Genomic DNA, 15690 nt, shown 5'->3' with positions numbered 1-15690 from the left:
TTGCCAGCTGTAACTGTGAGGGGGCTACATACAGCTGGCAACGTAACTGTGAGGGGCTACATACAGCTGGCAACGTAACTGTGAGGGGGCTACATACATCTGGCAATGTAACTGTGAGGGGGCTACATACATCTGGCAATGTAACTGTGAGGGGGCTACATACAGCTGGCAACGTAACTGTGAGGGGGCTACATACAGCTGGCAACGTAACTGTGAGGGGCTACATACAGCTGGCAACGTAACTGTGAGGGGGCTACATACAGCTGGCAGTGTAACTGTGAGGGGGCTACATACATCTGGCAATGTAACTGAGGGGGCTACATACAGCTGGCAGTGTAACTGTGAGGGGCTACATACAGCTGGCAACGTAACTGTGAGGGGGCTACATACAGCTGGCAATGTAACTGAGGGGCTACATACATCTGGCAATGTAACTGTGAGGGGGCTGCATACAGCTGGCAATGTAACTGTGAGGGGGCTACATACAGCTGGCAACGTAACTGTGAGGGGCTATATACATCTGGCAATGTAACTGAGGGGGCTGCATACAGCTGGCAATGTAACTGTGAGGGGGCTACATACAGCTGGCAACGTAACTGTGAGGGGGCTACATACAGCTGGCAACGTAACTGAGGGGGCTACATACAGCTGGCAGTGTAACTGTGAGGGGGCTACATACAGCTGGCACTGTAACTGTGAGGGGGCTACATACAGCTGGCACTGTAACTGTGAGGGGGCTACATACAGCTGGCACTGTAACTGTGAGGGGGCTACATACAGCTGGCAGTGTAACTGAGGGGGCTACATACAGCTGGCAATGTAACTGTGAGGGGGCTACATACGTTGCCAGCTGTAACTGTGAGGGGGCTACATGCAGCTGGCAACGTAACTGTGAGGGGGCTACATACAGCTGGCAATGTAACTGTGAGGGGGCTACATACATCTGGCAATGTAACTGTGAGGGGGCTACATACAGCTGGCAACGTAACTGTGAGGGGCTACATACAGCTGGCAACGTAACTGTGAGGGGGCTACATACAGCTGGCAGTGTAACTGTGAGGGGGCTACATACATCTGGCAATGTAACTGAGGGGGCTACATACAGCTGGCAGTGTAACTGTGAGGGGCTACATACAGCTGGCAACGTAACTGTGAGGGGGCTACATACAGCTGGCAATGTAACTGAGGGGCTACATACAGCTGGCAACGTAACTGTGAGGGGCTATATACATCTGGCAATGTAACTGTGAGGGGGCTGCATACAGCTGGCAATGTAACTGTGAGGGGCTACATACAGCTGGCAACGTAACTGAGGGGCTACATACAGCTGGCAATGTAACTGTGAGGGGGCTACATACAGCTGGCAATGTAACTGTGAGGGGCTACATACAGCTGGCAACGTAACTGTGAGGGGGCTACATACAGCTGGCAACGTAACTGTAAGGGGGCTACATACAGCTGGCAATGTAACTGTGAGGGGGCTACATACAGCTGGCAGTGTAACTGTGAGGGGGCTACATACAGCTGGCAACGTAACTGTGAGGGGGCTACATACAGCTGGCAATGTAACTGTGAGAGGCTACATACAGCTGGCAACGTAACTGTGAGGGGCTACATACAGCTGGCAATGTAACTGAGGGGGCTACATACAGCTGGCAATGTAACTGTGAGGGGGCTACATACAGCTGGCAATGTAACTGTGAGGGGGCTACATACAGCTGGCAACGTAACTGTGAGGGGCTACATACAGCTGGCAATGTAACTGGGGGCTACATACAGCTGGCAATGTAACTGTGAGGGGGCTGCATACAGCTGGCAATGTAACTGTGAGGGGGCTACATACAGCTGGCAATGTAACTGAGGGGGCTGCATACAGCTGGCAATGTAACTGTGAGGGGGCTACTTACAGCTGGCAATGTAACTGTGAGGGGGCTACTTACAGCTGGCAACGTAACTGTGAGGAGCTACATACAGCTGGCAATGTAACTGTGAGGGAGCTACATACAGCTGGCAACGTAACTGTGAGGAGCTACATACAGCTGGCAATGTAACTGTGAGGGGCTACATACAGCTGGCAATGTAACTGTGAGGGGCTACATACAGCTGGCAATGTAACTGTGAGGGGCTACATACAGCTGGCAACGTAACTGTGAGGAGCTACATACAGCTGGCAATGTAACTGAGGGGGCTACATACAGCTGGCAATGTAACTGTGAGGGGGCTACATACAGCTGGCAATGTAACTGAGGGGGCTACATACAGCTGGCAATGTAACTGTGAGGGGCTACATACAGCTGGCAACTTAACTGTGAGGGGTTACATACAGCTGGCAATGTAACTGTGAGGGGGCTACAAACAGCTGGCAACGTAACTGTAAGGGGGCTACATACAGCTGGCAATGTAACTGTGAGGGTCTACATACAGCTGGAAATGTAACTGTGAGGGGCTACATACAGCTGGCAGTGTAACTGTGAGGGGGCTACATACAGCTGGCAACGTAACTGTGAGGGGCTACATACAGCTGGCAATGTAACTGAGGGGGCTACATACAGCTGGCAACGTAACTGTGAGGGGGCTTCATACAGCTGGCAGTGTAACTGTGAGGGGCTACATACAGCTGGCAATGTAACTGATGGGGCTACATACAGCTGGCAATGTAACTGATGGGGCTACATACAGCTGGCAATGTAACTGTGAGGGGGCTACATACAGCTGGCAATGTAACTGATGGGGCTACATACAGCTGGCAATGTAACTGAGGGGGCTACATACAGCTGGCAACGTAACTGTGAGGGGCTACATACAGCTGGCAATGTAACTGAGGGGGCTACATACAGCTGGCAACGTAACTGTGAGGGGCTACCTACAGCTGGCAATGTAACTGTGAGGGAGCTACATACGTTGCCAGCTGTAACTGTGAGGGGGCTACATACAGCTGGCAACGTAACTGTGAGGGGCTGCATACAGCTGGCAATGTAACTGTGAGGGGGCAACATACAGCTGGCAATGTAACTGTGAGGGGGCAACATACAGCTGGCAGTGTAACTGAGGGGGCTACATACAGCTGGCAATGTAACTGTGAGGGGGCTACATACAGCTAGCAATGTAACTGAGGGGGCTACATACAGCTGGCAACGTAACTGAGGGGCTACATACAGCTGGCAATGTAACTGTGAGGGGGCAACATACAGCTGGCAATGTAACTGTGAGGGGGCTACATACAGCTGGCAACGTAACTGTGAGGGGCTACATACAGCTGGCAATATAACTGTGAGGGGGCTACATACAGCTGGCAGTGTAACTGAGGGGCTACATACAGCTGGCAACGTAACTGTGAGGAGGCTACATTCAGCTGGCAATGTAATTGTGAGGGGCTGGCTACATGCAGCTGGCAACGTAACTGTGAGGGGCTATATACATCTGGCAATGTAACTGTGAGGGGCTACATACATCTGGCAATGTAACTGAGGGGCTACATGCAGCTGGCAACGTAACTGTGAGGGGGCTGCATACATCTGGCAATGTAACTGTGAGGGGGCTACATACAGCTGGCAATGTAACTGTGAGGGGCTACATACAGCTGGCAATGTAACTGAGGGGGCTACATACAGCTGGCAGCGTAACTGAGGGGGCTACTTACAGCTGGCAATGTAACTGAGGGGGCTACATACAGCTGGCAGTGTAACTGTGAGAGGCTACATACAGCTGGCAACGTAACTGTGAGGGGCTACATACAGCTGGCAATGTAACTGAGGGGGCTACATACAGCTGGCAACGTAACTGAGGGGCTACATACAGCTGGCAATGTAACTGTGAGGGGCTACATACAGCTGGCAACGTAACTGTGAGGGGCTACATACAGCTGGCAACGTAACTGTGAGGGGCTACATACAGCTGGCAACGTAACTGTGAGGGGGCTACATACAGCTGGCAATGTAACTGTGAGGGGGCTACATACAGCTGGCAACGTAACTGAGGAGGCTACATACAGCTGGCAATGTAACTGTGAGGGGCTACATGCAGCTGGCAACGTAACTGTGAGGGGCTATTTACATCTGGCAGTGTAACTGTGAGGGGGCTACATACAGCTGGCAATGTAACTGAGGGGGCTACATACAGCTGGCAATGTAACTGAGGGGGCTACATACAGCTGGCAATGCAACTGTGAGGGGCTACATACAGCTGGCAACTTAACTGTGAGGGGTTACATACAGCTGGCAATGTAACTGTGAGGGGGCTACATACAGCTGGCAACGTAACTGTAAGGGGGCTACATACAGCTGGCAATGTAACTGTGAGGGGGCTACATACAGCTGGCAATGTAACTGTGAGGGGCTACATACAGCTGGCAATGTAACTGTGAGGGGCTACATACAGCTGGCAGTGTAACTGTGAGGGGGCTACATACAGCTGGCAATGTAACTGAGGGGGCTACATACAGCTGGCAATGTAACTGAGGGGGCTACATACAGCTGGCAACGTAACTGTGAGGGGGCTACATACAGCTGGCAATGTAACTGTGAGGGGGCTACATACAGCTGGCAGTGTAACTGAGGGGGCTACTTACAGCTGGCAACGTAACTGTGAGGGGCTACATACAGCTGGCAATGTAACTGATGGGGCTACATACAGCTGGCAATGTAACTGTGAGGGGGCTACATACAGCTGGCAATGTAACTGTGAGGGGGCTACTTACAGCTGGCAATGTAACTGAGGGGGCTACATACAGCTGGCAACGTAACTGTGAGGGGCTACATACAGCTGGCAATGTAACTGAGGGGGCTACATACAGCTGGCAACGTAACTGTGAGGGGCTACCTACAGCTGGCAATGTAACTGTGAGGGGCTACATACAGCTGGCAATGTAACTGTGAGGGGGCAACATACAGCTGGCAGTGTAACTGAGGGGGCTACATACAGCTGGCAATGTAACTGTGAGGGAGCTACATACGTTGCCAGCTGTAACTGTGAGGGGGCTACATACAGCTGGCAGTGTAACTGTGAGGGGCTACATACAGCTGGCAGTGTAACTGTGAGGGGGCTACATACAGCTGGCAACGTAACTGTGAGGGGCTGCATACAGCTGGCAATGTAACTGTGAGGGGGCAACATACAGCTGGCAATGTAACTGTGAGGGGGCAACATACAGCTGGCAATGTAACTGTGAGGGGGCAACATACAGCTGGCAGTGTAACTGAGGGGGCTACATACAGCTGGCAATGTAACTGTGAGGGGGCTACATACAGCTAGCAATGTAACTGAGGGGGCTACATACAGCTGGCAACGTAACTGTGCGGGGCTACCTACAGCTGGCAACGTAACTGTGAGGGGCTACATACAGCTGGCAACGTAACTGTGAGGGGGCTACATACAGCTGGCAGTGTAACTGTGAGGGGCTACATACAGCTGGCAGTGTAACTGTGAGGGGGCTACATACAGCTGGCAATGTAACTGAGGGGGCTACATACAGCTGGCAACGTAACTGTGAGGGGGCTACATACAGCTGGCAATGTAACTGTGAGGGGGCTACATACAGCTGGCAGTGTAACTGAGGGGGCTACTTACAGCTGGCAACGTAACTGTGAGGGGCTACATACAGCTGGCAATGTAACTGATGGGGCTACATACAGCTGGCAATGTAACTGAGGGGGCTACATACAGCTGGCAATGTAACTGTGAGGGGGCTACTTACAGCTGGCAATGTAACTGAGGGGGCTACATACAGCTGGCAACGTAACTGTGAGGGGCTACATACAGCTGGCAATGTAACTGAGGGGGCTACATACAGCTGGCAACGTAACTGTGAGGGGCTACCTACAGCTGGCAATGTAACTGTGAGGGGCTACATACAGCTGGCAATGTAACTGTGAGGGGGCAACATACAGCTGGCAGTGTAACTGAGGGGGCTACATACAGCTGGCAATGTAACTGTGAGGGAGCTACATACGTTGCCAGCTGTAACTGTGAGGGGGCTACATACAGCTGGCAGTGTAACTGTGAGGGGCTACATACAGCTGGCAGTGTAACTGTGAGGGGGCTACATACAGCTGGCAACGTAACTGTGAGGGGGCTACATACAGCTGGCAACGTAACTGTGAGGGGGCTACATACAGCTGGCAACGTAACTGTGAGGGGCTGCATACAGCTGGCAATGTAACTGTGAGGGGGCAACATACAGCTGGCAATGTAACTGTGAGGGGGCAACATACAGCTGGCAGTGTAACTGAGGGGCTACAAACAGCTGGCAATGTAACTGAGGGGGCTACATACAGCTGGCAATGTAACTGAGGGGGCTACATACAGCTGGCAACGTAACTGTGAGGGGCTACCTACAGCTGGCAACGTAACTGTGAGGGGCTACATACAGCTGGCAACGTAACTGTGAGGGGGCTACATACAGCTGGCAACGTAAGTGTGAGGGGCTACATACAGCTGGCAACGTAACTGAGGGGCTACATACAGCTGGCAATGTAACTGTGAGGGGGCTACATACAGCTGGCAGTGTAACTGTGAGGGGGCTACATACAGCTGGCAGTGTAACTGTGAGGGGGCTACATACAGCTGGCAACGTAACTGTGAGGGGCTACATACAGCTGGCAACGTAACTGTGAGGGGCTACATACAGCTGGCAACGTAACTGTGAGGGGGCTACATACATCTGGCAATGTAACTGTGAGGGGGCTACATATAGCTGGCAGTGTAACTGTGAGGGGGCTACATACAGCTGGCAACGTAACTGTGAGGGGCTACATACAGCTGGCAACGTAACTGTGAGGGGGCTACATACAGCTGGGAGTGTAACTGTGAGGGGGCTACATACATCTGGCAGTGTAACTGTGAGGGGGCTACATACATCTGGCAGTGTAACTGTGAGGGGGCTACATACAGCTGGCAGTGTAACTGTGAGGGGGCTGCATACATCTGGCAATGTAACTGTGAGGGGGCTACATACAGCTGGCAGTGTAACTGTGAGGGGCTACATACAGCTGGCAACGTAACTGTGAGGGGGCTACATACAGCTGGCAACGTAACTGTGAGGGGGCTACTTACAGCTGGCAATGTAACTGAGGGGGCTACATACAGCTGGCAATGTAACTGTGAGGGGGCAACATACAGCTGGCAACGTAACTGTGGGGGCTACATACAGCTGGCAATGTAAGTGAGGGGGCTACATACAGCTGGCAGTGTAACTGAGGGGGCTACATACAGCTGGCAGTGTAACTGAGGGGGCTACATACAGCTGGCAGCGTAACTGTGAGGGGGCTACATACAGCTGGCAACGTAACTGTGAGGGGGCTACATACAGCTGGCAGTGTAACTGTGAGGGGGCTACATACTGCTGGCAGTATAACTGTGAGGGGGCTACATGCAGCTGGCAATGTAACTGTGAGGGGGCTACATACAGCTGGCAATGTAACTGTGAGGGGGCTACATACAGCTGGCAGTGTAACTGTGAGGGGGCTACATACAGCTGGCAGTGTAACTGTGAGGGGCTACATACAGCTGGCAACGTAACTGTGAGGGGGCTACATACATCTGGCAACGTAACTGTGAGGGGGCTACATACATCTGGCAACGTAACTGTGAGGGGGCAACATACAGCTGGCAATGTAACTGTGAGGGGGCTACATACAGCTGGCAGTGTAACTGTGAGGGGCTACATACAGCTGGCAACGTAACTGTGAGGGGGCTACATACATCTGGCAACGTAACTGTGAGGGGGCAACATACAGCTGGCAACGTAACTGTGAGGGGGCAACATACAGCTGGCAATGTAACTGTGAGGGGGCTACATACAGCTGGCAGTGTAACTGTGAGGGGGCTACATACAGCTGGCAGTGTAACTGAGGGGGCTACATACAGCTGGCAACGTAACTGAGGGGGCTACATACAGCTGGCAGAGTAAGGCTGAGTTCACACGTGGCGTTTTTTTTTCGCGTTTCCGCGGCATTTTTAACCGCGCGATTTTGCCGCGAAAAATAAGCATCCCATGCATTCCTATGGGATTCCGCAATGCTGTGCTAATGCTGCGGTTTTTACCGCGGCGGAATCTCTTCGCGGTAAAAAACGCAGCATGCTCATTAATTTGCGGAATCGCGGCGATCCCGTACCCATAGGAATGCATTGTTCCGCTTACTTCCCGCATGTGGCTGTGTACACCATGCGGAAAGTAAGCAGAACAATTGCGGATGGTACCCACAGTCCAGAGGAGAGGAGGAGGCTGTCCTCCGGGCTTTGGGTACCATATCCCTGTAAAAAATAGAATTTAAAATAAAAAATATTGTTATTCTTACCTTCCGGCGTCCCGCGCAGCATTCCCGCCTCTCTCCACGCTCCCAGTCCCAGTAAGCCTTTGCGAAAATGCCCGCGATGACGTCCGTTCTCGCGGGATCGCGAAGTCTCGCGGTCATTCACGAGACGTCATCGCGGGCATTTTCGCAAAGGATTACTGGGAACGGATGCGCGGGACATCGGAAGGTTAGAATAACACCATTTTTTTATTTTTTTTTACATTCTATCTTTTACTACTGATGCTGCATATGCGGCCTCAGTAGTAAAAAGTTGGTCACACTCGTCAAACACTGTTTGACGAGTGTGACCAACCTGTCAATCAGTTCTCCAAGCGATGCTACAGATCGCTTGGAAAACGCTAGCATTTTGCAAGCTAAATACGCTTGCAAAATGCTAGTTTTTCCGCGGGAATTTAAAATGCGATTTTCCCGCGGAATGGAATTCCGGATTTCTCGCGGTAATTTCCGCGAGCGTTCCGGTACGTGTGCACTTAGCCTAAGGCCTCTTTCACACTTCAGTTTTTTGTGTCAGTTAAAATCCGCCAAATAGGCGGAAAAGCGGAACCGTTCCTAACTGATGTGAACGGATGGCACAGGATCCGTTTTGTGACGGATCCGCAGAATGAAGAATTTTAAAGGAACCGCTGAGAGAGAGAGTGTGTGTTTTTGTTCGTCCGCGGATTTCAGGGTTAATTTTCTCCCAGAGTTCCTTTCTCCGGGCATGCGCAATGGAAAATGCGGATCCAACAACAAAAAAAAGTTGCAAGGTCCGTCCAGGCATGCCGGCGGACGAAAAATTTTTGGCGGATCCTCACAAAAACGGATCCAACGGATGGCCATCTGTCAAGATCCGCCAGTAATGCAACTCAATGGGGGAAAAAAACGGATCCGCAAAAAAAATGGCGGATCCGTTTTTTTTCAAAACCTGGCGGATTTTGACTGATGGTCAAAAACGGAAGTGTGAAAGAGGCCTAACTGGCAACGTAACTATAGGTTGCTGTTGTAGCCAGGCATATTGCCCCCTCTTCCTCATCGGTGAAATCAATGCCAGGGACATGTCATAGCTGTAGAGCTTGATACTACTTGAGATTAAGAGCTTACAGGTATTCTTAAGTTATCCTGTATCAATGGGATAGGGGTTTACATCCCAATTGTTGGGGGTCCAACTGCTGGGACTCAACAGATCCCGAGAACCTGTGCTCTGAAAATCTCCATGTGAATGGAGCTGTTGATCATGCACACCTTCACTCCAATAATTCCTAATAGGACTACCACAGCGGATGCGTTTGCGTGGTTTTCGGCACTCCTATAATAAGCGGCAGTTCACACAATCAAGCGCCGCACCATTCATACAGGGCTCTTCAGAGTCCCAGTTTTGGGGGTCTCAGCTGTCAAACCCCCAATGATCAGGAGGCTATTCTATGGATATAACATTGAAACTTGAGAATACCCCATTAGTCTATGTTCACACGTTGCTTTTTTTATGCAAATGAAAAGCTGCGTTTTACAGTTCCTGCAAAAGGTATGAGATTTCAGAAATCTCATGCACGCATTGTTTTTTTTTCTTCCTGATTTTGAAAACTGCACAGTGTCACTTCTTGCAGCGTTTTTTCACCTATGGAAAGCAATGAGTAAGTGAAAAATGCAGCAAAAAACGCAGGTATCAGGTTTTGCTGTTATAAGTGCAAAAAACCTCAGGAAGTTGCATCATGTTTTTTTTCTTCATGCACTAAAGTTAATCAGCATGAACAAGAGATAAGTGTACCTGATAAATATGCAGCAAATCCAACTTTTTGTAAGCGGCTTCTTTACTGCCAAGAGGGCAGGTTTTGCCTGCAGAAAAAAACGCAGTATGTGAAATAGCCTAAGGGTTACACGTCTGCATACAGTACTGTGATAGCAATGCCCTTATTTATGTTTTACACTTCATTTTTAGTTGTGGATGTAGGTCACATACACGTGCACACCTAGCAGCCATTGTCTCTTGGATTTATCACACAGACCTTAGATGCACTAAATTAAGTCTCTTTAATTTAAATTAATTTGGATTATAGGTTAAAAAGTAAGCACGACTTTGTGTATATTTTATGTCCTGAATGTAATTTATTAAATCTAAATTAGAAAGTAAAAAAAACTAAAAGGGTAATCAGACTCTTCCTCATTGGGAGATGAGCTAGTGACGTCGTGTCTACAGATGTCTGCTGGGTGGTGTGCAGTCCTGGCCTATTAATTTGGGCAGTTGTGCCATCACTGCCGTTTGTGCACACGACTCTTCCCTATTTAAAAACGGGAGAAGTCAGATTACCCCTCTAATAGGAGTCTATCAGCTGCCATGAGCCCCCACAAAAAAAGGTGTAAAAAAAAAAAAATGACTGTTCAAACCAAGAACAGACGCTCAGTGCACCCTTGGTGTGGCCAAACATTTAGGTGCACCTTCTTGTTTTCACTCTTATCTCCACCCTCTGTGGCTTTTAAAGCTAAAGCTCTCAATGAAGAGGACGGCTGGAGATAGAGCGCCTGTTCTAGGTTTGAACAGTCATTCTGTGCTGACAGTCCCTTTAAACATATCAACGTTCGGGCACCACACACAGATAAGCAGGCAAGTGCCCATTAGGTGTTCATAGAGCCTAAATGTGCTTCTGTGAAGCCTCCCTCACCTTCCTACTTTAATGTGGTAGTCCCCTGCTCCACGGCGTGGGACACATCAGGCACAACTAGTTACACCAGTAAAAGCCACAAAAGGCTTTACAGCAGAAGTCAGTACACTTCACATTTTCACATATGAGATGACTCTTAGCTGGTTTTTTTTCTGCCACGTGATGGGCAATATAAATGTTTAAAGCAAATCTGCTACCAAATTTCAAAATACAAGGTGCATATATTGTTAAATAGATCTCTTAGACTGGATGAGCCTGATATACTTACTTTGAAACCATGTCAAAATTGATATTTAATCCTATTGTTAAAAGGATAATTGTATCCCCAGTCTGCACTTCTATAATGCTCATTTTAATATTAGGAAGAGAACCTTTCAAAAAGCATTGTCCAGTCTTTCTGACAATGCAGTAAGTACACCAGTCTCAGCAGGTCGAAGTAATGTACTCAATAATGTAAGCAGTTTGTGTTGTGAATTCAGTGACCGTTTGGGCTCTGATCTGTGGCAGAATTTCTCCCTGTCCAGTTATTCTAATTTACAGAAGGACTCGAGGATGACATTACTCCTCACCCGCTCACTTTGGCTATGCATTCCTTCATCTCTCACAGTATCTCTCCATTTCTGCAGCGCTTTGGGTCTGGCTTGTTTCTGGTTGGCATTAGCGGGTGCTGTCCAGTGCTTGTCTTTCTGTTTGACGTGCCGCCTGCCATGTGAAAACTCACTGAAGTCTAAATGAATGTGTTCTTTAGGAATGAGCCAGCAGTCAGACCCTGGATTCACTGGGGCAACTACACCTCAAAGCCCAATTATGTCACCCAGAATGGCCCATAGCCAGAGTCCCATGATGCAGCAGTCACAAGGCAACCCAGCGTACCAGTCAGCTGACCTGAATGGATGGGCACAGTCAAATAACGGAGGAAACAGGTATGAAAGCAGGATACTTGTACACTTGATTCAGATTTACTTTCATATTGTAGTGTTAAGAGATACTGATTAGTGATGAGCGTGCGCGAACGTGCTGGGATAAGGTGTTATCTGAGCATGCTGGGGTGCAAACAGAGTGTTTTCAGCATGTGCGAAAAATATATTCGAATCTCCGCGGCTGCATGTATCATGGCTGTTGCAGCCGCAACACATGCAGGTATATTCTGTTTGTTAGGGAATCCATGCATGTGTTGCGGTTGTCGAACAGAGGCGAGACAAAACTGTGGAGACTCGAACATATTATTCGAGCACACCAAAGATGCTCTATTAGCACCAGAGCATGGAGGGATAACACCTTATCCCCAGCACATTCACTCATCGGTAATTCTGATATCTAGATTGATATTGGCTGTGATACTGTAGAGTTTTAGTAGCTTCATATTGCTATTTTGTCTTTTAGTATGTTTTCACAACCATCTCCACCCCACTTCAGTCAACAAACTGGAGCTGGCATGTATAATACCAATATGAACATCAACGTGTCCATGGCATCCAATGGCAGTGTCATGAATAGCATGAATCAGATGGCTGGACAGATCAATATGACTTCAGTGACCTCTGTGCCTACATCAGGGCTATCCTCTATGGGTCCAGAGCAGGTAAGCGCGACACATTCATTTTTTTTTACTGCCATTCAGGAATCTCTGTGATCCAAATTAGTCAGATGTGCACCCCATCTGGATGAAGACCATGACATCAAGACCACATGAGATCTTAGACCTCGTGCAGGGGCTTGTGTTATAGGAGCACAGTTGGGCTGTTCACGACTTGTTTGGCAACCACACGCTGACTTTTTTTTTTTTTTTAAAGGAAAAACCTTTATCACAACCATGATATAACAATATAGACGTCCAAAGATGCTGAATGATTTATATCAGGACTAACATTGTAACATAGTTATTAAGGTTGAAGGAAGACTTTTAAGTCCATCTAGTTCAACCCATATCCTATCCTAACCCATGAACTGTAAAATGATTTTCAGCACTGAACATACCCTCTAAGGCTCAAATAGCAATGTATATAATGCAATCATAGGTTTATATAGCACTGTATGTTGTATTCGTGTGGAGTCACCTTTTGGTATTGATAAGTAAAGTGGAAGGTACTTGCTCACCTTCCAAGGTTACTGATCCCACTGTGAGAGGATTCAACCTTTTTCTAAACCAGCTACCTCTGGTTATGTCACGGGTGTGCCCATGGGTGTGTAGGATGATGCATGCCCCTGTCGGCGCTTTCTAAATACCGCTGTCTGAGATTGACAGGATTTAACAGGCACCGCTCCACCCTTGGCTGTTAAAGGCACATGATGGCTCATGGAATCAGCCATCATGTGCTGGGAAAGATGCGGGCTCAGCATGTGAGACCACATCAGAGACAGCGACACAACATATGACATAAATATACATCATATGTCGTGAAGGAGTTAAGAATGTGCAATGATGAGGACCATATACAAACTGGTCAGTATGATGTGTCTTGTGCACTTAGTTTCCTTGGCCAACCACTGCATCTACAGTTCTCATTGTCGCCCATTTCTTGGTGCTTTTTCAATAGCTCAGAAGCATTGTACAAATTGGTATGAATTATAAAATGAATAGACATACGTTGGAAATGTGGATGGGATGATGACTTTGATTCATACCTGTTGAAAAGTGATTTTGTACCTTTTAATAAATCCCTCTTTAGTGGCACAAGAAAACATTATTGTTAAAAGTTCAAAGCATTGTTCAGTTTGTCTGACAAGCTCATGACTGTTCAGAATTATCGGCGCGCAGAAGTGATGAGATGAATGTACAGTCGCTTCTTACATAGGTTCTTTGCTCGTCCATTTACTTTATGGGACAGCCATGTTGTAAATTGCTTTTGGACTGTAATGTTGCTTCTTGGCAGTGTAGAGTGTTTGATTCATGTGTCCTTAGCCTGTAACTACAAAAAGTGACCCTTGTCCTCCACACGCCCATGTAACGAATGGCAGGACTCCTATGAATAATTGAATATTCTGCCGGAAAGAGTAATGGTCGTGAGATGACTTCACAAACTTTACACTTGCACTACAACCAATTAACCTTAAGTATATGGCTGGTCTGTGTAGCCTTTCTCCTCTTGGGCTTAGTACTAAAAGCAATGCCATGGGGTCCAGACTTCATGTCGTCAGCCTGGGTGTCATCTAGTGGCACAATTTCTGCAATAACTGCATTTCATAGGCCTGTTTCACACTTCAGTTGTTTGACGTCAGTTGAAATCCGCCAAAGTGTGAAAAAACGGATCCGTTTCTGCTATGTAACAAACGGATGCACCGGATCTGTTTTGTGGACGGATCCGCCAGTGTATGAAATTTAAAGGAACAGAAAGGAGAGAGACAGAGACGCTAAAATTCGAAAGGATCCGTCAAAAAAAAACAGATGCAACGGACAACCATCAGTCATAACCCGCCGCTAATGCAAGTCTATGGGGGGGAAAAACGGATCCGCCAAAAAAGGGCGGATCCGCTTTTTTATAAAAAACGGCGGATTTTGACTGATGTCAAATAACTGAAGTGTGAAAGAGGCCATACTAACAGAATATTGGTAAACGGCAATGTTTGTTGCCGTATATTCAGGCAGGACATAGTGTCTTACTGGCACCAGTTATAGTTTCCAAGTGCAAAAGATTGTGCACTTGTATGACAGCTGCCAGAAGAGCAGAAGCTTCAGGGAGCACACGACCAGTTCCTCTTGTCTAGATGGTAAAATAAACCATTCTTGTCTGCGGCAGTAACGCCGCCATACCATACTGAGGTGCCATGCACCATTACATCTGGAGAGGCCACCAATCGTATGGCTGCCAGCTTCACTGCTGCATGATGCCAGACTCCGTTTTTTTTTTTGTTTGCAATTTTACCCATTTATGAATATGAAACAAAACAGTGCCTGTAAAAGAAAAAAAAAATAGAAGCAACTTTGGTAAAAATCTTCACTGTTCTCAAAAATTAAGTGACTTTTTAAATCTGCTTACGATCCGTGGCCTAGGTTACTGGCCATCGCTGCAGTTTATCAGCGGTGGCTTGTTTCTGAGGTAAGGAGCACATACATGCAAGCTCCTTGTTACGAAGCTTTCAAGGTCTGCTCTGAAGCTGAGCCGTATTGCTGTGCAGGCAAAGCTGCCTCTGTTTTCAGCATGGGAGAGCGCACAGTGTGGGCCTGTGCAGCAATAATGTCACTGGACCAAACTGTCATCAGGAGCGCTGTGCCCCTTGAAGGCAGGAACAAAGAACTTCAGAATAACCCTTTAATTTAATGGCAAGAAATTCAGACCTCAAGACCTTGATGACGCAGAAGGTTCTTTACGCAGGTCAATTACAACCTGGACTAAGTGGTAATTGTGTTTCTGAAAGGGTTCTCACTGTAGGATTAGGCTGCATGCCTGTACTCCATATTAACGTTGTGTATTTGCTAGCTCTATCATGGATTACTAACTGTTCTAACCCCAAGTTTAGAAAGAGTCCTCTAAGTTCTGATGTTTTTGGGTATGGGCACAAGTTCAGTATTTGCTGCAGAAAAATCTGCACGTACTGATGTGTTGGCAGGAAAAATGCTGCTGAAAATATGAACATTTTTGCTGAAACTGCTTCAAATTTTCAAGAAAAAAATAATGAGCATGTTCATGAGATTTCATTCACTTTGCTGGGACAGTAAAATTCTTAATTGTTTTTGCTGCAAAAACATGACATGTGGACATATCATTAGGTTGTGTTCTCCACCTTTCCCAGTTGTGTGATGC

General features: G+C 47.8%; 1 protein-coding gene across 3 annotated transcripts in view; it reads left to right on the top strand.

Annotated features, from left to right (window-relative positions):
- The window catches only part of NCOA2 (nuclear receptor coactivator 2), a 246723-nt gene that overhangs the window by 219217 nt on the left and 11816 nt on the right, over nt 1-15690 (top strand). For all 3 annotated transcript variants that reach the window (XM_073583865.1, XM_073583867.1, XM_073583866.1), the window contains 2 exons: nt 11697-11871; nt 12332-12530. In XM_073583865.1, the coding sequence (XP_073439966.1) occupies nt 11697-11871; nt 12332-12530 (374 nt within the window). The remainder of the gene's footprint in view (nt 1-11696; nt 11872-12331; nt 12531-15690) is intronic.

Source organism: Dendrobates tinctorius, unplaced genomic scaffold (assembly GCF_039654945.1).
Source record: "Dendrobates tinctorius isolate UK_male_01 unplaced genomic scaffold, ASM3965494v1 ptg000082l, whole genome shotgun sequence".
Lineage (NCBI taxonomy): Eukaryota > Metazoa > Chordata > Amphibia > Anura > Dendrobatidae > Dendrobates > Dendrobates tinctorius.
The sequence above is the reverse complement of the archived record's forward strand: the minus strand, read 5'-3'. Positions and strand labels throughout refer to the sequence as shown.